Below are 24,205 nucleotides of genomic sequence, written 5' to 3' on the forward strand. Positions count from 1 at the left end.
TTGATTCTTAAGTTCTTAATATTACAAAATATTATAATACTCATTTAAATAATTTTAAAAATTATTTACAATTAGTATTAAATCCATAAAAAAATCAAAATCTAAAAAAAAAAAGAAAAAAAAAAAAGAAAAATAAATATGTGAGAGGTTATATTGAACTTCTTTTACTTACTCTCAATATTCGTTTATTTTATTATATTTTAATTTAGGTGTAATAAGTAAAAGTTGAGGTGCCACTTTTATTTTGCATTACGCTCTATTTATAATTATACAAAAAATAAAAGTCACAGTATGTGGTATACTCACAGCAAGGCAGGCAGGCAGTCAGAGTACACGGAGATCAAAGAACAAAAAAAAAAAAAAAAAACAGAAGAAAAACTAATAATAAATTGATTCTCTGACTTCACACCTACCCTAAAATAATCATTGACATGGCCCATTCTTCTTCTTATTTTGTATTTGAATCCTCTCTTGTTTCTGCCAACCATCTTCTCGTAAAACCCTTTTCTTGTTCTTCAATTGGATCTTTTCCGGCCAGATATTCATCTGTTCCTCTTCCTTCAAGGATGGCTTCTCCTCTGAAGAATTTCGCCACATCAAATCATCTCCGCCACGTGGAATCCATGAAAACTCTTCCTTCTGGTGCTGGAAAGATCTCGCAATTGAACGCTGTCATCCTTGGTGAAGCTCTCGCATCCGAGGAGAACGATCTTGTCTTCCCTAATCAGGATTTCTCTAGTCAAGCCCTCGTTTCCTCACCCGAGAAGGTCAGATTCAATCATCAAAACTATGATGCCAAGTTGTACTTTTGTAATATATAAATGAATTGCAAATTTCCACATTTTCATTTTTCATTTTTTATTTTTTATAGTAATAATTGATTTATTAAGGGCATTTTGATTTTTCTTGAATTGTAAAATTTAGTATCTGGAGATGTATAAACGATCGATCGAGGATCCTGCTGGATTCTGGTCCGAGATCGCTTCAGAATTTTACTGGAAACAGAAATGGATTGAACAAGTCTATTCGGAGAATATGGATGTGAGGAATGGGAGCATAAAGATCGAGGTGAATTTTTCTTTATATTATTAGTCCTTGATTGATTTTTGATAATATGTTTTAGAAAAATGCTGAAGTAACATTGATATTGACATCGTTTCGCACATTGCTGATGTGGATGTGTGACAGAACCATAGAGATGTGTTTCATCGAGATACAAGTCAAAATCATCTATGGTTACGTGCACACCAATGTGTGAAAAGATGTCAATTTCAATGTTACTCCAGCACTACTCTATGTTTTGTGTGAATTGTGAATTTACTCTATTCGACCAAGATGAGTCAAGAGAGTTAATCATTATTATTATTATTTGCAAGCAGTGGTTCAAAGGTGGTGTAACAAATATTTGCTACAATGCCCTCGATAGAAATATCCAATCAGGAAATGGTGGCAAAATTGCGATGTACTGGGAAGGAAATGAGTTAGGTCATGATGGGAGCTTGACATATAATGAGCTTCTTGAGCAAGTTTGTCAGGTAAATCACAATATTTATTTATTTATTTTTTCATTTTATGTTTGGATTAAAATTTATTTATAGTCGAGCCTTTTTTTTTCTTTCTTTCTATAATTCTGCATTTTACTGATCTTGCAAACAGCTTGCTAATTACTTGAAAGGTATCGGTGTTGGAAAGGGAGATGCCGTTGTGATTTATTTACCTATGCTGATGGAATTGCCAATTGCAATGCTGGCCTGTGCCCGCATTGGTGCTGTTCACTCGGTATTGCATAACATCATTAATTTTCTCCCATTTAATCATACTAGAAGGTGGCATGTGCAAATGCACATATATTTGAAGGCTTATTTTTATTTTAAAAATTAATTAAAGGATGATTTTGAAGATTACATGTTATTTTTATTTTTTATTTTTAATTTTGAAAACTAACCAATGTGTTTTCAGGGAGGTGCGGTTGCAATTTTCTAGGTTTTTGATCAAAATGACCATGATTATATTAAGTTTAAATGTTAAGATGAGCGTATTTTTGGAATACAAATTTTGGTGTTGAACCGCTTCCACCTCTGCCTTTTCGCATTATATTAGTAAAGATAAGGGTATGTATCCCCATTGTTAGTAAAATAATTGTTTGGATGTTGTGTTCTTCTTTTAGGTTGTATTTGCTGGATTCTCTGCAGAATCTCTTGCCCAAAGAATTGTGGATTGCAAACCGAAAGCTGTGATAACCTGCAATGCTGTTCGCAGAGGACCCAAAGTCATTAATCTCAAAGATATTGTAGATTCTGCACTAGTTGAATCAGCCAACAATGGAGTATCTGTAGGTATGCTAAATAATAGTGTTGCTTCAGATCTATGGTTGAATATAACCTCATTGGTTTTGCTTTTGATTTTATGCCTCTCTAAATTTGACACAAACCATGCTTAGGTCTACTAATAGAATCTTCTACCTTCTGTTGTTTGTTTTTTCATATTATTGCTGTTACCACTTTATGAAAAATTTCAGATGGTTGTATAAACTTTGGAGGTTATTAGTTCCCATAATATTTTAAAAGGATCTATAAAGATATGTTGATCACCTAGCTATCGAAGTTGAATTCACATTCCTTCAAGCGGGGTAGAAGACATGGAAGACTGGGTATGCCCTTGTTTTGATCAAGACCAGGTATAATAGTTGTTACTCTAGTGAGTCTAAAAAAGGAGGTTCTAGTCTCAAATGGAGGAAATAATTTCCATGTTTGTATTATTGGTTGCTTCTAACTTGATTGTTGGGAGCCTCTGAAGGGTTCTTCACATAATTTGCGGTCCTCATGAGAAGAATTCCTAACCCATTTCTTCACTTTGGTGGGTAAGTCTCTAGGCACGATCCTTCAACATGTTTTAAGTAGGGTTTTGTTAGGGGGCTTCTGATTATTAGGGTAACATATAGTTTGTGAGTGCTACTCTCTTTGCCGATGCATATGGTCATTAGACTCATGTAATAAGGTCCTTTGTAAACTCATATTGAATTGATTTTTGGAGATATCACTGGTATGTGCAAGAAGATTTTTTATTTATTTTTGATTGATATAAGTAAGAAGATTTTGCAAAAGTCAGTTAAGATAAAGGGCCATGTAACCCTAAATTGCTACATACCGCAGAAGCCTAGAGATGAAATGTAAATGATGGAATATAACTGTCTCAAGGATGGCTAAAATGTGGCCCTTTTGGACAAAAGGGAAGTTATATGCATGGAAAATAATTTTACTATTTTAGTCTATCTATAATTTTTTTTTCTATAAAATTTTCACAATTTGGCGTTTTGGCTATTAGGAGTGCAAATAAATATTTATGGTAGACAGATTGAAGATTGTTAGAATTTTCATAAATTTGCACAAAAGGGGTGCATGCATAATTAAGATAGAATGGGGGCCTAAGATCAATGGTAGTAATCATTTGGCGAATGGTGTTGTAGACTAATGTTTCGGTCTTGGGTGTTCTTAATGGTATCAAATATGCGCAAACGATTAACACTCTTAGGTTTAAGGGGGAAGGGATGGGACTGTGCCTGGTGTGTGGTATTTCATTCTTTATCTTGTTTTGTTTGTTGTAGGCTTGTATTGTCTGTGTCTGAAGTGTAGTCCTACATTGGTTATGTAAGGGATATACTTAACTCAAGTCTTGTATCTTCATGTAAAGTAGGGATCCTTTCTCTATTTGTTTGTTGACTGTAGTATCTTTTGCTTATGGGAGTTTATTCTTTTCTAGTGCCCTCATTCTTTGTTAATATCATCATCAAAGCCTTATCCCAAAAATTTGGGGTTGGCAGAAAAAATCTTGTTTCTCCATTCAATTGTATCGAAAGCCATGTTTTCCACTAATTTAAATTCATTTGCATTCGCTCCTGCTACCACTTCCTTAATTCACATCTTTTTTGACCTCCTTTTTAGAACCTTCAACATGCATTTTGAGTCCTAAGTAGGCATTTTGAACATGAGCGTTCATTTCAAATTGCCCCTTCCTTATTTTATCACCTATTGGAGCTTCTTAGTTTTTCCACTCATCCATATCTACTTGCTCAAGTTATGAGCAGGTTGTTTCTTGATTGTCCAACACCCAACCCAATAAAGAATAGCTGGTTTCATTGTGATATTATAAAGCATTTCTTTAGTTCGATCAGGATGCATTGGTCACACAACACTCTAGAAGCACACCTCCAACGCTATGGACACCATTCTCCTCAATCATTCCACCTTTGTCGATCTTTGTTAATATAGAATATGAAAAAAATAAAATCAAGCATTCATTTTATTTCCATAGATATGATAGTACATACTCAATCTCTTACTGATGGTTCATAGCCTTGTTAATCTGGATATGCTAAAAAAATTCGGACCGTAGAAACCTCTTCTTAACAGTTTGGGAGGAACAACTTCAGTTGGGATTGTGCTTTCATCTTTCTAAGAGGTTAAATTAGAGTCTTAACTCCTTTTGCGGTTACATAGGACCTTTGGAAGGAAAGAAATGTTAGAATCTTTGAAGGAAATGTACAATCCAATCAAGAGATCTTCATTTTGGTGCTCGGATTTTTGTTCTTTTGGTGCAAGATTTTTAAAGAATTCAAAGGGGTTTTCTTTGAGGACTTCCTTGTTAAGCGGGACAGGGTTTGTAATCTTGCAGAGCCATAGCTTTGTATTTTGTTGTTTTTTTTTTTGCTTTTCTTATTTTCTTTCTCTTTTTTCCTTTTCTGGGTTAGTTACTGACCTTCCCTTTTACTGTATTTCCTTTTTATCTTAGAAAAAAAAAAGATTAATGGCCCCCAAATAAGAAGTTGCTTGACCAAAATGTAGTCTGGATAGATGATTGTATCCATCTATATGTCAACGTCTCTTGTGACTCAAAAAGTCTTCTATACGGGATGCACAAGTTGGATACTTAGATTGGTTAATAATATTGCCTCAAATGGAAAGAGTAGATACTACTAGAAGCATAGTATTAAAGTTTGACATATTTCCATGAAATATACCAAAATATTTTGATGCAGGATGATCAAAGAAGAAATATGGGAATAGGGAATCTAGTTTGGGAGTAGGTTAAGGATTTTACTATAAAAGTTTAGGGTAAACTCAAAGAGATTTGGGTTCTAGGGTTTAATTTTGATGTTTGCAATTATGATTAAGGATTTAGGTTTATAGGGTAAAGGGTTAAACGTTGATGTTTGTAGGTTAAGGATTAAGGGTTAAGGGAAAGGGATTTCACGGATCTAGAATTCAAGAGTTCTTAAATTCATGAAATCAAGAAGTAGAAAATAAAAGAAAATGCAAGAAAAGTGAAGTAAGATTAGAATAGAAAGAAAAGGGATAGAAGGATACCACCTTGGAATCACATCAAGAATAATGGAGGAATCACACCAAGAAACTCTATTGAAAAAAACTAACTTTATTTAGTAGATTAGAGTATCTTAGGGTTAGGATTTTAGTGGAAAAGAACAAAAGAGATGAAGAGAGATTAGTTTATTTTCACTTTCTCACTCATACATATATAAGAAGTCATTAATTACAAAAGAACCTTTGGAAGATTCAAAATAAACAAATAACCTTTATGATAATATTTCTACACTCCCCCTCAAGTTGGTGCATATATATTTTTCATGCCCAACTTATTAATAATACTATGAAAAAGTCAACTGCCCATTCCCTTAGTAAGGATTGCCAAGTGATCCCTAGTTTGCACGAATGAAGTGCAAATGTGGTCAGATTGCAACTTTTTTTTGATGAAGTGTCTGTTTACCTCAATGTGTTTGGTTATGTCATGTTGAACTGGGTTATGAGCAATACTAATGCCTGTCTTATTGTCACAATACAAACTTATCGGCCCATGAATAAGAACGCTCAATTACATTAAGAAGATTTATAGCCAAAGAAGCTTACACACCCCATGAGCCATAGACCTAAACTTAGCTTCTGCACTGGATTTTGTGACCATTGTTTGTTTCTTACTTCTCCAAGAAACAACTTCCCACAATTGCACAATACCAAGAGGTGGAATGGCAATCTGACACTAATCTTGCTCAATTGACATCTGTGTAGGCTTCAACACGCAAATTACCATGAAAAACATATACAATAAACCTTTTCCAGTAGTGGATTTTAAGTACCTTAGGATTCTATAAGCAACATCTAAATGAGTTGTAGTTGGTGCATGCATAAATTGGCTTACAACACTAATTGCCTAAGTAATATTTGGACGGGCTAGGGTGAGGTAGATAAATTGCCCACAAGTCTCTAATATCTCTCATCACCAATGTAGGGCTCATCATTGGACTCACGAAACCCTTATTTTTCAACTCAATGGGTGTATTACAAGGCTTGCAACCCATCATACTTGTCTCTTGAAGGAAATCTATAAGAGACTTCCATTGCGAGATGAAAATACCCTTCTTGGACCAAGCAACTTCAATCCCAAGAAAGTATTTCAATTGACCCAAGTCCTTAATCAAACTCCATTGCTAACTAGCTTTTTAATCCTTTTATTTCGTCATGATTGTTCCTAGTCACTACAATGTTGTCAACATAGACTATGAGAGCATTAATTTTCTCATTGGAGTGTTTAATGAATGATGTGTGGTCAACTTGACTTTGCTTGTAACCATACCCCACTGTGGGACAATGAAACTTTTCAAACCATGCTCTAGGAGTATTTCATGCCATATAAGGTCTTCTTTAGTCTGCACAATTTCCCTTCAATAGATGAATATTTAAAACTAGCAGGAGGTATCGTATACACTTCTTCCAAGTCACCATGCAAAAAAACATTCTGCATATCAAATTGTAACAATGACCAATCTTGATTGGCTGGAAGGGATAACAGGACTTTAACAAAGTTCATCATTGCTATCGGAGCAGACGTTTCATAGTAGTCAATGCCATAAGTTTGAGTGTAACCCTTGGCGACAAGTCTGGCTTTATACCTGTCCGCTGATCCATTTGGGCGATGTTTTACAGTAAAGATCCATTTACATCCCACTAGTTTCTTTCTTTTAAGAAAAGTAACAATATCCCAAGTATTATTCTTCTCAAGGGCATGCATTTCCTCTTTTATTGCCTTTTTCCTACTTGGTTGAGACATCGCATCAACAACATTACGAGAAACATAAAAAAAGACAACAATAGCAAAAGAGCGGCATGAGGAAGATAACATCATACGAAACAAAGTTGGAGATATGATGTTGAGTACATGACTGAACACTTTTATAATTGTAATGGGGAGATTAGAATTATCAATCTGAGGAGGAGGGATATTACCTGTGACAGATGGATCTAGGGAGGATTCTTGGTTGGGCTCATGAAGACTCTATTTAGTACCTTTGTCACGTCTAGAATACACATGTAATTCTTTTTCTTGCATAATAGGAATCTTTGCCTAGCCATCATTACCGCTGACCTGTAATTCTTTCTCTTGCATAATAGGAACCTCCCCCTAGATATCATCACCACCGCTATGACCACTATCAACATTATAGGAGGAAATGAGAAAAAGACAAGAAAACAACACTACCCTTGCTAGCTGTAGAAGAATAGGAACTATCAACAATTTTTTACTGCCCCTTCCAGAACTGATATGATAAGATGAAAAAAAGGACATACCAGAGATGTGATTCGATGCCCCTGAATTAATAACCCAAGAGCTGCTAGGAGTGAAAATAGAGGCACTGAAGGCCAAGGTCGAAGTACCTGAATAAGCAGCCGTAGATGTAAAAGTTGTATTGGGAGGCTTCAATTGAGCTATAAAACTCCGGAAGGCCTCAATCTCACCTTGAGAGAGGTTAGTGCCATCAGATGCATGTGTCATAGTTGTAGGCTCTAATGTCTCCATGGAAGTAATAGAAAAAGCGCTTGACACCCTTCCACTACTAAAGAGACTACCTCCTCGGCCAATGGCGAAGGATCCTCTTTGTGATGGACAACCATGAAGATCCCAACAAGTATCCCTAGTATGTTGAGTAATGGTCACATTTCAACTTATCTTTGTCATTAACAATTGTCTCTGAACGACCACTGCCTTGACCACGACCACCATTGTGGCCTCCTCTTTGGGGCATCAAGGTTAAAGTTGATCTCTCACGGATGGTAGGTTGGAGTATAACACGATGACGACATTCCTCACGATGCAAATGTTGGCAAACCATTTACCCCCAAATGACGGATCTCACAGGGAAGGCGTCACTATGAATATAAGAGCGTCACAGGTCAAACTGGGGTACTACATGAGCACGTGATACCCGAGAGTAGAGGCGGATAACACACACTCAACACTCCCCCTCACCCATAAGGGTGGAAAATTCCCTCGAGGAGACTCGAACCCTGTGACTTAAACGAACCTAGTACTCTGATACCATGTTGATATACCATTTACCCCAAAAGATCGATCTAATGGGGAAGGCGCAACTATGATTATATAAGAGTCACGGGTCGAATTGGGGCATGATACGTGAGCTCCGACACCCGGGAACATAGGCGGATAACACAATACTCAACAATAAGTAGGAGTGTTGATGTAAGATGATAAGGGGAGATAAGAAAATGATGGGGGTTTTAGGGAATCTGGTTTAGGATTGGGTTAAGGATTTGGTAATTTAATTATGATCTTGTGCAAGTATGACCACAATCCCAATGACCAAAAATACAGGATTAGAAAGGTTAAAGGTTTGTAGGGTAAGGAAAGGATTAAGGGTAACATAAAATGGGGTTTGTAAGTTTCAAGAATTAAGAAAGGGGTTTTAAGAATCAAGAATCAAGAAAGGGATTTCAAAAATCAAGAATCAAGAATCAAGAATCAAGAAAATTAAGAAAAACAAAATAATAGAAAATAAAAATAAAGATTAGAGGAAAAAAGAGAAGGGGTAGAAAGATAGAATCTTGGAATTACACCAAGAATGGTGGAGAATTTACTTCACTCTATGAAAGAAACTCATTCTTTATTTGTCAAAATCTTCATTTATATTCATTGAAGAAAATTACAGCAAGTAACAAGTATTTATAATGTTCTTTAAACCCTAAATCTAATTTCAACCATCCAACTAAAATAATGAGATTCAATGGTTGTAAATAAAACTTAAAACAACTTAAATAAAATAAAAGTAGAAATATCATCTATGTCCCAAATCCGTAATTATATTTGTCATGAATTTTCAGCCTATGAAAACTCATTATAAAGTTACTAAATTGCCCCTTAACATCTATACTAACATCTTAGGCTAATAAAACATCAAAATAAACCTAAAAAATATGAAAATAAAGTCCTAAAACAGAAATCTAAATAAAAACTAAAATCTACTTTTTAAGATTTGATGTCCCCATCAATTCTCCTCGATTGGGAAGATTTCGCCATTGGTAAAATAAAATTGTAGTAATTCTCATCATCGGTTGCGTTTCGCATTAAGTATATTTCAATCAACAATGGGAGAGGCTCCTTCTCTAGTATTTGAACCCTAACTTGTTTGTACTCGGAGTTCAAAGTGGCAAGTAATTAGAATACATGATTTTTTGCAACCAAGAATAGGTAATAACATCAGTATAACAATGGGACTGAAATGTCTGATGATTATCCAACTCTTCCCATAGAAGTCAGAGAGTTGAGTAATATGTGGACAAAGGCTTATCACCTTGCCTCATCTGCTAAATACTATGGTGCAACTTGTATACAAGAGTTGTGTTTCCTACCTTTGAATATGTCTCTATAACTATATCCAATATCTCTTTGGCGGTTTGTAAGAATAAGTAATTACTACTAATATTGGGTTGCATAGAATGGAGAAGCCAAGACATAGCAATAGCATTCTTTGCATCCGATTTTGTCAATGGTCGGATATACAAAATCAGGAATTGGTAGAGTATTGGTCAATTATCCCATTTTTCCTTTTCCCTTGATATATAGGATGGCCGATTGAGACCAAGCAAAGAAATTGCGGCCATCTAGCTTCACTGTAGTGATAGACACTTGTACTCCATTCACCATGCAGAGGCACATTTGAGGACTGACTAACCTCATACATTGTAAAAAAACTTTGATAAAACAACAAACACCTAGTGAGCAAGAAATATCCTTCATTGGATACCCGAAATGAATGCACACTTCACAGGTGGAGAATTACACTTCACCTCCTCTTCAACAACAAATGAAAATCCTTAGAATATGATGAACAAGCCAATCTAGATCACAAAATAATACAAGGGATCATATTCGCATAAAAAACACCATTCCCAGAAAAAGTAGAAAAAAGGTCCAAAGAAATGATCATTGAAGCTTTTATATGCCACCTATCGATCACGGCCACTACTATTAGAGTCCTCATAAAAAATGACCCATCCACTTGTGGTTAAACTTAGAAATAAGTAATCAATTTGTATAGATTGATAAAAATGATAGATTTGGAATTTCGTCATTTTTGTTGATTTTTCACTCAAAACCTCATAATTTGCTCAAAACAACTCCAAATCACATGAAACTTGTATCGAAACTTCTCTAAAATCGTCTTCTCTTAGAAGCAATAAAAGAAAGATCGAAGAATCCAATGAAAATAGCATCATATGATGTCAACATGTCGGTTGTTGACGTCATTAGACACAGGAAGTTAGAGTGTCCTCTAGTTTCTCCCTTTTTCCCTTAAATCTGTCTCTAGGGTCTAATCTTGAGCTTTGATACCAGGTACATTTGAGTATTTTAGGGTTAGGGTTTTAGTGGAGAAGAAGAAAAGAAGAAAAGAGATGAAGAAAGATATTAGTTTATTCTTTCTCTCACTCATATCTATATATATATATACTAATAACATGATTTAGTTACCTATTACAAAAGAACCCTTGGAAGATTCAAAATAAACAAATAACGCTTATGAGGATATTTCTACATATTCATCAAATTCTCTGTAAAATAAATCATACTACAATCTATATACAAAGAAAACCCTATCAAAGAATCTTAATAAAACTAAAGATCGTAATCTTAGAGTCCTAACAAGATTAGTGTACTAAAATAGAAATCAAATCAAACAAGGAACATAAATAAAAAATAAATAAAACCTTTTAAATTACTATTACCCTTACAACTAATAGGAATTAGTCATAGGCCCTTGTATGGTCTATTCTTGAATTTACCTTAAACTAGCTTTAATGGTGTATCCCCGCTTCTTTCGTGGAATTGGGGCATCGGTGTGATACCTGCCACACACTCTTCAACACTCAAGTTAGAATCAATGTTGTAAAAATTAATGATTATTTCATTATACCTCTCAAAAATTCATTTCTTTCATGGCCACCTCCTCTGTTTATAAGCTAATCCCTTTTCTTAACCACCCTCATAGATGCGTCATCCCTTTCCTTACTTGAGGGGATTCTGGATGACCCTCTTTTGGATCTTCGGGGTTTGTTAAAGGAAAGCCCTCCCAAAATAGGAAGTTAACCATTTAGGAAGAAATTGATTGACATGGTCAATCACTCCTAGATTCTTGGGACACCTTCTTGATCCAACTGATGGAGTATTTGAGTTCGCCCTGAATATCTATTTTGCTACTTTGGTTGGTAAGTAGCTCGACTCAACCATGCAGAGCTGATTAGCACTGCAAGTACCTCGAGGTTGAATTTAGCTGGAACACAATCCTTCTTGCCCTTCCAGTGCCCCTTAGATCGTGCCATGTGTATGGCTAGGATCTAGTCCAAATATTATCCTATACAACCCCTATAATTCTCATAATTGTGAATAAACTCAAGACTGTAAATACTATAACAATAAAGTCCCTAGCTGAAAATAAAGTGGAAAAAATCCTAAAAAATTATATTCTTTAAGCTTTGATGTCCCCATTTCACAAGGTCTGATGTGAAATTTAACTGACAATTTTTAATTTTTTTTTGTAAATATCTCGATGAACAGTGAATTCCAATCAAAATAATCAAAATTTAGGTATTAAAATGTAAGATTTCAGTGGAAATATTTTGGTGAATAGAAAATTTTGACCGGATTTTTCATTTTTTTAATATTATGAAAAAAATATTGATACAAATTATAAATATAACAAAAAATCTAGTAATTACACATAACAATATTATTATTTAAAAAATTTTGAAAATTGCACATGACATTCCTTAATTAGTATAAATGAATTATGATTATTAGGTATCTGTTAATCTATATCATCTTTTTTTGATGTATTTTAAGCATATTGGTATATTCTTATAAGCACTTACACAAATCATCCATGCTTTGATTATTTAATGCATTGGTAGTATGAGTACATGGACTACCCCATGCGTCCCAATATTTGCTGTTCACTTATTTTTTGTCTTTGTTTTAGCTTTTCTTAATTAACAATTAACAATTAACATTATGTAAAAGCTGCGAGGTTTCTGTGGTTTATGGAAGTGTTGCATTATTTTCTTCTTGATTTGTCTCCCTGTATGGTATACGTTGGGCTTGGCTATCACATTTTTATGTATGCTAGCTTATTTTTTGGTGCATAAAGTGTGGTTTGATTGAGATAACCTTCTCTTGAGGTTATGTCTTGACTCTTGTTGAAGATTAGGAAGTGTTGAAAATGCAAAATTGCAAACATGATGGTACTTTTATTTGAGATATGCATCTGTGTTTCTAATTGGTAGTACATGATTTGAACATATGTAAGCCTCAACTCTCAAACTTTTAATTATTGGTTACAAATGCATTGTATCCTTGAGTGACTTAATTAAAATATGACAATTTTGCTATTTGGAGTAGTACAACTATCTGTTGATATATGTTTACGTTATTTGGTTCTTTTTCCTTACCTTTACGAAATATACTTAGTCATTTTGCTAATAAATGTACTGTTATGTTTTCCTTGGGCAGATATATGTTTAACCTATGAGAACCACACAGCTATGAAGAGGGAAACTACAAAATGGCTAGACGGTAGAGATGTGTGGTGGCAGGTTAGTGGAGTTGACTTAATGTATGATCTATTGTTGATTCTTGCAACAGAAAGGTTGTTCATGTTTGTAAAGTGGATTCCGTATCTTGAAATCTTCTTAAATCCTTTCCTCATATGCCCAATAAAATGTAGAAACAAAAACTTGGTAATCTTAAAGTAAAATCTGAACTGCATTAATAATCAAGTATCTTGTGCCAGACAAACTGATTCAATAATTGGAACAGGCTGTAGAACTTAATGGTGAAATAAGTTGGGTAATGTTAGTAGGATAAGGCTGTCATTGGGTACAAAAGAGTTTAAGGTTGCTTCGTTTCGAAGGTTATAACATGCATTGTCACAAAATTCAGTGAATATTTTTGAAAATTCAAAAACTTCTCTGATCAAGGGAGGACTAGTAATGTGACATGTGAACCTTATCTCTACAATTCCCTTCACTGTTTTCCATTTCATACCAAAAAGAACTACTAGTGGAAGCTTTCATGATTCATAGTGGGACTGTGGGAGTAGTAATCATGTGATTTTGGGTTTAGTAGAGGTCTCAATGATTGGGAGATTCGGGATATACTCAGTTTCATTTATCTACTATCTACTGTGATGCATTCCTATTGTGTAATCAAAAGATGATCGAAGGGAATGGACATGTAATCGGGAGAGGTTTTCCTTTGTAAATCATTTTGTTCGTCATCAGCGGTTACCCCTACCATGGAGTTTCCCACTATTTCAATCTGGGGTCTAAAGTTCCCTCAAAGGTATAACTTTTTTTAGTATGGTTAGCGGCGTTAGACAAAATCTTGACTTGTGATCATCCAATCAGGAAAGGGGATCTTTATATATAATTTTTGTGTTTGTGCAAGGTTAGTGTGAAATGAGTAAATAATCTGTTGATTCATTGTTCTTTTGTAAGATAAATTTGGTTTCACCTTGTTGCTTTGTTCTATACACATTTTTTGTCCTTTTAATAATTATGTCCTTCCATTATCCTATAGTTGGATGGCTAACGCCTTTTCAAAGAGAGAGAATCTTGTTGGTTTCTAACCCTCTTTGCAATGTGTTGGGGGATTTGGAAGCCAGTGTTTTTGACAATTGCATGTAAGCCCCATTTTAGTTGTTTATACCATCTAAGCACCTACCCCCACCCATTTTAACTGGGGTTAAAATGATAATTTTATAGAAACAATGGTCTAAGGGGTATTTTATCAATTTTAGAACATAAAGTGTCTCAAATATTCACTCAAACATTGAGGGGTATGTCCATGGTTAAAAATATCTTTTGGTTTCGGTTGTACTGGCCGAAATGTCTCAGATTTTCAACCTTTCGAGATGATACATTTATAGAATTGAAACATTCATGGTTTCGGTTCCAAAGTTCTCATTTTTCTTGTGATCTGATTTTTCTAATGGAGAATCATCTTCGATCAAGGTTTCTCAAGCTATTTTCCGATCACTGCCGCTGCCACTGTAAACTAGTGTTTCGAGATCCACTTGTGGCATTAGATGATTGAGAGAGAGAGAGAGAGAGAGAGAGAGAGAGAAGAGAGAGAGAGAGAGAGAGAGAGAGAGAGCATACCTAGATCGTCGGCGTTGAAGTTCAAGGTTCGGTTGACTTCGTCTTCATCTTCTTCTTCTACTTTCTTCTTCTTCATTGTTTTTAGATCGAGATTGGAGATGGTTCGAAATATAAAGAGTGTAAAACTGGTAATATGCCCTTGACCTCAGTCTCCTTACAAAGACTTGAGTGATTTAGAAAAAAGCCCCTTTTATATTTAAGTAAATATTTTAGAAATCCTTGCATTTTCAAATTAATGACATATCCCTTGACCTAGGTATCCTCTGAAAGACTTGCATGAATGTTTCGAATGTATCGAAGATATTTTGTTATAGTTTTAGTTTTTGAAAAACCCGAAATGAGATTTTAAACCATGAGTATGTCTAATATTAAAAATTTGAGAGGGTGCATTAAACCGATTGAATATTGGTGATTACATGGTTTTTATTTTGCTTAAATAAAAACTTATTGATTTGTTTTGCTTGAATACTTATCAACTTGCTTGGCAGTTGGCATTATCTTGGTAATGGCATAATTATATTGTTATTTTTTTGTTAATTTTTTTTTGTTGCACAACCTTTACTATATATATATATATATATATATATATAAAATAACAAGAATTTTTTGGTCACTTGAGCCCCGCATAGGCCCTAAGAGGGTCCATGCCTGAGCCTTGTGCTTTTAACAACCTTGGTTGAATGGGAAGGAATAGAAAACTCTTCGAAGGGAAGGAAGAATTAATTCTAGAATCTCTCATTGGAATAGGTGGGCCCCTATTTATGTGGTGCAAAAGGTTTGATTATTTAAATTATGTGTTCTTTGATGATTTTCTTTTTAAATTGGGACCTGATGTGTTTGAGCTCATCTTAGGCTCCAGTTCCATTGTATCAAGGCACGTCTCATTGAACCTCATTGATGCAGGACCGTGAATGTTACCCTAAGATGATAAATCTGAGATCATACTGAATTATCATAAGCAATGTAAATATAAATCATTAGCTCATACATTCATGGATATGCAAAAGAATCCAAACGATAATTAAAATAGTCTTAAGGTCCGTCACAATCCCACAGTAATAGTCATTCAAGTACTAACAATAAGTTCTAATGGAAGACAATTCTTCTAGCCTAGGGTTTTGGTTAAATGTTCAAAAACAGATTTCTAGGCTCAATTTTAATGCAAAAATAGCCAAATAAGTGGTGCTGATTTATGGGGGGTAGCAAGTTAACGTCCGGAGAAATTGTAGGCTAAAAAAACGGAAGGTGATTAGGGTTTTGGGTGGTAAGGAATTATTGGAAATATTAGAATAGTCAGTTCTAGTTTGACTAATATTAGTGTATTTCGTTTTTTATTTCTTATTTCTTTGTAAGGGCATTTATGTCCATTCCATTATTATTGATTATAAATATATGCCAAGCTCTCATTATGAGACTTGACTTTTCTATTCTAAAATTCTTCTTGGTATCAGAGGCGAAAAACCTTTCACCCTCCATCTTCGTTTTTCCTCCAAATTTTTTTTCTCTTATTAATCCCACTACACTAATCGCACTCACCTAGCAGTAGCCTCATCTGGAGTTTCTTCCCTTCCCTTCGGGGGGCTCTTTTCTTTTTTAATTTATATTCTCTTAATCACATGTTGCGATAGAAAATTTATTAGCTCTTCACATGTTGCAATAGAGTTTTGCAGTGTGATTTTTGCCTTAAGTTAGGGTTTCTCTTTATTATCAACCCTTGAGTTATTGGGTGAACTTCAATCAGCCCAATAGACTTTAATCCAACTTGCAATAGCAGCAGACAACACAACGTGTTGTATACATCACGATCAGACCTACAGGCTTTGTGATCAGTTTATATGCCTTAAACATGCCTACGACACTAGCAGGCAGAGGTTGGAGCCTTTTGTGATCAGTTTTATGCCCTAAACAGCCTTACAATCAGCCTACAGGCCTAAAACAGTCCTGCGATAGTAGCAGCAGGCAGTTGGGAGTCTTGTGATCAGATCTACAGGCTTGGAACAACCCTGCGATTAGCCTACAATCCTTGAACAGTCCTGCGACAGCAACAACAGGTGGTTGGGAGTCTTGGAATCAGAACTACAGGCCTGGAATAGCCTTACGATCAGATTTGATACCATCAACAGGCTTTGAACAACCCTACAACAGCAGCAGCCTATGGTTGGGAGTCTTGCGATCAGTTTACAGCCTCTTAACTGCCCTGCGATCAGTTTTACAACAGCTTTAGGGTGGTACGAAGACCTGTGCCACTAGTAGAGGTTGTCTCTGTGACCTACGACAACAACAGGAAGAAATTTTTTTTTTGACTTTCTTTGACAGCAATAGTAAGGAATATTTTTCTTTGATCTTCAACAGTAAGGAGTTTTGACAGCAATCAGTTGTGGTTATTTTTGGTGTTGTCGACAACAATCAATAGCATTATCTGACCTTCTCGACAGTATTAATACGGGAGATCTCCCTTCAATCCAAAGTTTCTTTTTGTTCATAGTGTGCAATGACGATGACTCACGAGACTAAGGACTTTACCACGCTCCTTGGGGCTAATTTCTCAGTCCAACGCATAACCAATGCCCCACTAGATGTTCGTAACTTTCAGTCTTGGTCCCGGTCGGTGCGACTTTATTTGGGTAGTATAGGAAAATCTGGTTGGCTGTCAGGTGTTGTTCCTAATCCACTCCTCACTGATCCTAAATTTGAACAATGGGAAATTGATAATTGTACAATTCTTAGATGGTTATTCAACTCCATAGAGCAATGTATGCACATTATGTTTATGTATCATGAGACTGTCTCTTCTTTGTGGTCTGTTCGTACTCAGACATATGCACATGCTCGCAATGACTCGATGATCTATGAACTTTACCGGGATATTACTTAGGCTACTCAAGGAAATCAGAGTGTTGTAGATTACTTTGGATTCCTTCAGTTTCGTTGGGAGGAGTTCTCGCACTATGAGTTTATGGTTGAGTTGTCTTCCGAGGTAGTCGGGTATGTAGTCAAGAGGATTGCTTGACATCAGACATATCAGTTTCTTATGAGTCTACGCTTTGAGTTTGAGGCACTACAGACTCAAATCTTTAATACCACTCCTCTACCTTCCTTATTTGAGACATTTGCAACTATTGATAGCGATGAGCGCCATCGCCGTATAGGTCTCTCCCAGTCTCAGTCCTCTGTCATTACCTCTGCTCCAGATACAGATCAGATGGCTTTTGCAGCCAATTTGGGTTTTTCTACCTCCCGTACTCAAGGATCCGGGAATCGAGGACGTGGAAGCTGTGGACGTGGTAAAGGTAGTGGTCTTACGTGTAGCCACTGTGGGAAGATTGGTTATGAGAAGGCCTGTTGTTTTCAACTTTATCCCCACTTGTTGAGATCTTCTGGGGGACAGTCCCGTGCTGTTGTTGTGGAATCTACTTCTATTGATCCTGTGTCCTTCGAAACTATTGATTTGCAACATCTACAGACGCAGATTACAACTATTGTACGAGATCAGCTCTAGGCTCAGATTCTCTTATCCTCGACAGTCGCATCTGTTACCACACCTTCAGGTACTTCTTCTGCATTTCATGACTCTTAGTCTGGCTCTGCTCCTTTGACTTGGGTAATTGATTCTAGTGCCTTTGATCACATGACCGGTGAGTCTAATCATTTTATTTCTTCCATTTTTCCTACTATTCATAAGGAGGTTCGCTTTACTGATGGGTTTCTTACCCCTATTCACAGCAAGGGTACTATCTCCGTATCCCCTAGTTTTTCTCTTGATTCTGTTCTTCATATTCCTTTCCAATTTCTTAACCTTATGTCTGTGAGTAGTCTAACAAAATCTCTAAATTGTTTTGTAACATTTTTTCCTACTCACTGTGACTTTCAGGACCTGACTTCGAGGAGGATTTTTGGCAAGGGGTATGAGAGGGCTGGGCTGTACCTGTTTGGAGCTCCATCTACTGCTGCTCCAGCTTCTTTCCTCCCACTCACTGGGAATCATACTTTTTCTTCCCAGACTTTAGACTTATGGCATGTTCGCTTAGGACATGCTAATTTTCAGCACTAATGTTATTTATTTCCCGTTTTAAAAAATTCTTATAGTGGACACCAATTTCAGTGCTCTGTGTGTGAACTTTCTAAACACACGCGTACATCTTATATTCCTCGCATGCATAGATTTAATGCTATTTTTGATTTAGTTCATTCTGATATGTGGGGGCCTTCTCTTGTTAATGTTTTTAATGGTCATAGATATTATGTTACATTTATTGATTACAATTCTTGTTGTACTTGGGTTTATTTAATGCGTTCTTACTCTGAGGTGCTCCTTATTTTTGTTAATTTCCTTAAAATGATTCAGACTCAGTACAACATTACTGTCAAATCTCTTAAAACAAATAATGGAGGAGAATATATTTCTGATGGGATTCGGTCCCATCTCCATGAGCGTGGTATGCTTCATCAGTTAACTTGCCCATATAGTCCTGAGCAAAACGGGGTGGCGGAATGTAAGAACTGCCACCTCATGAACATCGTCCGTTGCCTTCTGCGAGGGATGCATGTTTCCAAGTCATATTGGAATATGGCAATTCTTACTGTTACTTTCCTACTGAATCGTGTTCCGAGCCGCACCTTAGGGGGACAAGTGCTTCTTTATGCTCTTCGACCTGATATCACTTTCTTCCCTATTACACTGAGAGTCTTTGGGTGTACCTGCTTTGTTCAGATAGAATTCCCCATCGCACCAAATTAGATGACAAAGTCATTTGTTGTGTTTTCTTGGGTTACTCATCTATGTCAAAGGGGTATCGGTGTTATAATCCACTCACTCATCGTATTATTCATTCCTTGGATGTTATATTTTTTGAAAATGTTCAATTTTTTCGTGCTTCATCTTCTTTGCATGACTTTTTTCCTTTGCAGGATTACTCTCTTATAGTGTTACCATCTCCAGTTTTCTTTCCACCTTTATTTTCACCGTCGCTGTAGGTTTACTCTCGTTGCCCTTCCCCCACTCAAACCTTGCCAACCTCTTCCTTGGACTCAGGTATACTTCCTTCTACATTTACTCCTGTTCTTTTTATTTCTGACTCTCACTTACCTATTGCACTTCGCAAAGGTAAGCGAGGGTGTGTTACTAATCACCCTATTGCTCAGTTTGTTTCCTATCATGGTCTTTCTTCTTCTTATCGAGCCTATCTTGCCACCACAGACTCTATTCGGATTCCTCGGTCTGTATCTCATGCTTTACGTGATCTTAAGTGGACTAGAGCCATGATTACTAAGATGGATGCATTGCAGAAAAATCATACCTAGGAATTTGTTTCTCTTCCCTCTGGGGAGCGGACTGTTGGTTGTAAATGGGTTTTCATCGTCAAGTATCTCGCAGACGGTATTGTTGATCGCTACAAGATCCGCCTCGTCGTTAAGGGATTCACGTAGACTCCAGGAAAGGACTTTGGTGCTACATTTGCCCTTGTAGCCAAACTTTCTACTGCCCGTCTTCTTATCTCTTTAGCGGTATGTCATTTATGGTCATTTATATGGATCCCCCTCCTGGGTTTCATCTTTAGGGGGAGTATTATGGGAAAGTATGTCGCTTTCTCAAATCTCTGTATGGCCTAAAGCAATCTCCGCTAGCTTGGTTTTAGCATTTCTCTGAGGTCATTCTATCTATGGGGTTTTCTAGATGCCACTCTGACCATACTTGCTTTATTGGACGAGGAGTAGATGGTCGCAAAACCATTGTCTTGGTTTATATGGATGATGTTATTGTAGCTGGAAATGATACACAGTGGATTGATAGGGTTAAGAAGCAATTGGGTAATGCTTTTGAGGTTAAGGACTTAGGTCCCCTCAAGTATTTTTTAGGGATAGAGGTAGTCTGCTCACGTCGTGGTATTTCGTTATCTCAATGCAAATACACATTGGATCTTCTTCAGGACACTGGTATGCTTGGTTGTCGTCCTGTCTCTTTCCCAATGGATCAGAATCATCGTCTTCATTTTGAATTTGGGGAACTTTTATCTGATCCTTCATCTTACCAGAGACTCATAGGCCATTTGATTTATCTGACTAACACTAGACCGGATTTGACCTTTACGGTTAGTGCAGTAAGTTAGTTTATGCATGCTCTGCGTACCTCTCATCTTGACGATGTGTATTGTATCCTTCGCTACTTGAAGTCTCGTCCTGGTCTAGGCCTATTTTATTCGCCTATTACTCTGCCACATTTGTCCTGTTTTACTGATGCTGATTATGCGGGTTCTCTTATAGATAGGAGATCTACATCTGGTTTCTGTACTTTCTATGGTGGTAACCTTATTTCGTGGAAAAGTAAGAAATAGAGTGGTTTCTCGTTCGTCTGCTAAAGCTGAGTATTGTGCTATGACTCTTGGCACATGTGAGCTTCTTTAGCTTAGATCTTTACTGACAGAGTTGGGATTTTCTATTGCTGGTTCCTCCTCGCTATTCTGTGACAACAAGTCTGCTATCATGCTTACATCTGACTCAGTCCTTCACGAAAGGACTAAGCACATCGAGGTTGATGTTCACTTTCTTAGGGAGAAAGTTCAATCTGGTGCACTTGAGACAACTTTTGTTCCTTCTTCAGATCAATTGGTCGATATGCTTACAAAGTCTGTTGGACCTTCTGTCACTAACTCTTACCTTGCCAAGCTGAGCCTAGTTGATATATTTGCCCAGCTTGAGGGGGAGTATTGGAAATATTAGAATAGTCAGTTCTAGTTTGACTAATATTAGTTTATTTCGTTTTTTATTTCTTTTTTCTTTGTAAGGGCATTTATGTCCATTCCTTTATTATTGATTATAAATATATGCCAAGCTCTCATTATGAGACTTAACTTTTCTTTTCTAAAATTCTTTTGTAATGATGTGGTTTGAGAAGGGAAGGGTTAGGTCAGGTTTTTATGGGTATTAGGGTTAGGTTTCAACAGAGAAGATAATGTCGATGGGGTTTTGGTTTATAGAGTGGATTGGTTAGGGTTTATGGATGTTTGAGAGGTTCAAAACAAAAATTTAATAGAGAAAGTGATAAAGAAGATGTTAAGAAAAAAAAGGTAAATACCTACATTGATTGAGAAATCCATAGAGAAAACAAACGTTACCTTGGACGCACTCCAAAATGGCCTTGCACCACACCATTAATTGGAATATCAAAGTTTCAATCTCAATTTAATTCGTCATTGAAGAAAATTACAACAAGAAGCAAGTATTTATAATGTTCTTTAAACCCTAAATCTAATCTTAACTATCCAACTAAAACAGGGAGATCCAATGGTTGTAAATAAACTTAAAACAATTTAAATAAAATAATAGTAGAAATACCATCTATGCCGCAATCCCGTAACTTTATTTCCCTTTCAGCCAATGAAAACTCATTAAAAAATCAATATAAAGTTACCAAATTGCCCCTAAACACTTATACTAATATCATAGGCTAATAAAACATGAAAATAACCTCAAATACTTATCCTAAACACTTAAGTAGACTCATATACATAAACTAAATAAAAACATGAAATATGATGGCTCAATAACATTCTAATGGTGCTCCTCCATAACCTTCACGTCCATTCTCCGTCCATTCACAATGAATCTAAGTGTTTTTTTCTCCTCTGGAACACTTTGAAGGGTATGCTTGTAATGTCCTCATCACTCATTTTTTCTATTAATGAAATTATACTTATCAGGAAAAAAAAAAAAAAAAAACCTCTAAAACAAGATAGAGTTGTTTGGGTAGGTTGTAGTTGATGGTTTTTTAGGAAGAAACCCAAAAACATCATTTGTATAATTCTCAAAATTTTCTGAAACTTTCTTGCATTTATCCGAACTAAACCAAACTGACCCTATGCTGTATAGTTGCTGAATCTGAACATGGTTGCTATGATAGCAAAATATACAAAATGAAGTTCAGCTATGGTTTACTGAAAATTTATTTGGATTGGTTAGAGCAGTACTTTTATTGTGTTGCAGAATTTTGGGTTTCATTTTCGAATGTGTAAGGGATGAAACTTAGCGTTGAAAGTAAGTTGGATGAGGTTGTTAAGAAGATGGAAAGAATAAGTTTTTTTGTAGTCATAGATGAAAGAGTTGTGAAATTGAAAATTTTGTTTAGAGTTTAGAAGAAGAAGAACGAAAGAAAGAGAGAACAGAGGATTAGGGATTGTGAGTTATAATTCACACATCCTTGCTACTTATATATAAAAACTTATAAAAAGACAACTATGCCATTACAGTTAGAAATAAAGACTCAAGGACCAAATTACATGAACACCCCTTACCATATAACACAAAGCCCAACACTCTCCCTCAAGTTGGAGAAAAGATATCAGGCATGCCCAGAAATGGACGAAAGAAAACCATCAGCAATATAGACTTTCTCCATACCAGAATAAATAGAATACACTTATCAAAAAAGAAAAAAAAAAAAAAAAAGAATAAATAGATACAGAGAAAATAAAGCGACATACTTGTTATGTTGTCTTAAGCACCTGAATCAATAATCGAAAATCAAATTATAAGGAGTTAACCTCCATGCCACTGTTAGTTGATATATTGCACTAACAAATAGAAACCAGGTGAATTGAAACACTTTCACTTAAGCATTGTACACGTAATGGCCGCCCAACCATACTACAAAATCTTTAATTTGGTGCATACAATATCAGTCCAACTTTGTGGGTAAATACACACCCAACAACCACTCTTTACTGACTTAAATATGCCCACAAACCTAACAAAACTGAAAGATGCACCTAAGGTGATAAAACGAAGAGACTAAAATCGATCTAACATCTTCAATCCTTCATGAAATCCAAAGGGGTTTGTTTTGTTAGATTTCAGGTGAAAACCCACACCAATATTTCCATCACAGCAGATCAGAAACCTCTTAAAGCACTTTGCTCATTTGATTCTTCAAAAGAATTGTTTCTAGAGCAACAATTGAATGACTTAAAAACACATCAAATTCCACAAAAAATACCATTATTCCTGATAAATCAGGTTCTATTAAGATCTAAATATTTTAGACCTTTGGTGATGTTGTCATCCATACGGATGCTGACATCAGCAATGTTGCTGCTGTATAAACGCTATATTTTGGAAAAAGAAGAACTCTCTTCTCCCCGTTGTGGATGTGGCCGGTCTGATACCAAGTTGTGAAATAAAAATCTGTGTTTTAGAGTTTGGAAGAAGAAGAAAGAAAGAGAAAAGAGAGAATATCGGAATAGGGATTGTTAGTTATAATTCAACATCACTTCTGCCCTTACAATAAGAAACATGAACGCTCCCGACATATAACATGTAAACCCTCAACTAAAGGTGGGGATTGGGAAATCTTATCAACCGTCGAAAATAGCACATAACATATAGTACTTAATCTGAGACTTTGGGATGTCACAGAATAATAATTCAGAAACTTACCAAATTTGTAATCAAGATTAGTATTAAGTGATAGAATAAATCAGTCTTGAAGCTAATGTTAGTAGGTCCCTTTGCCCTATTCCAATTTTTTTTTCAAGTAAAAAACATTATTAAGAAAAAGGGCGGGCCAGGAGACAAACCCAAAGAACAACAACAGAGCTAAACAACTACCCCATAGCAATGTTACAAACCCTCTCCCATCTGACTAAGAAATCCTCAAAAAACATTGAAAATGAGAAAGGCCTATTATTGATTTTCTT

The 24,205-nt window shown here is 35.9% G+C and overlaps 1 protein-coding gene across 1 annotated transcript in view; it reads left to right on the forward strand.

The window, feature by feature from the left end:
• Positions 1-323: 323 nt before the first annotated feature.
• ACS (acetyl-CoA synthetase) overlaps positions 324-24,205 on the forward strand; it is a 38,094-nt gene continuing 14,212 nt past the window's right edge. Inside the window, exons 1-6 of the mRNA XM_086447419.1 lie at positions 324-767; positions 925-1,068; positions 1,380-1,535; positions 1,657-1,779; positions 2,168-2,336; positions 12,868-12,950. Coding sequence (XP_086303545.1) covers positions 432-767; positions 925-1,068; positions 1,380-1,535; positions 1,657-1,779; positions 2,168-2,336; positions 12,868-12,950 — 1,011 coding nt within the window. The 5' untranslated portion in view covers positions 324-431. The remainder of the gene's footprint in view (positions 768-924; positions 1,069-1,379; positions 1,536-1,656; positions 1,780-2,167; positions 2,337-12,867; positions 12,951-24,205) is intronic.

This window comes from Akebia trifoliata, chromosome 7 (genome assembly GCF_017979445.1).
Source record: "Akebia trifoliata isolate Shusen 1 chromosome 7, ASM1797944v1, whole genome shotgun sequence".
NCBI lineage: Eukaryota > Viridiplantae > Streptophyta > Magnoliopsida > Ranunculales > Lardizabalaceae > Akebia > Akebia trifoliata.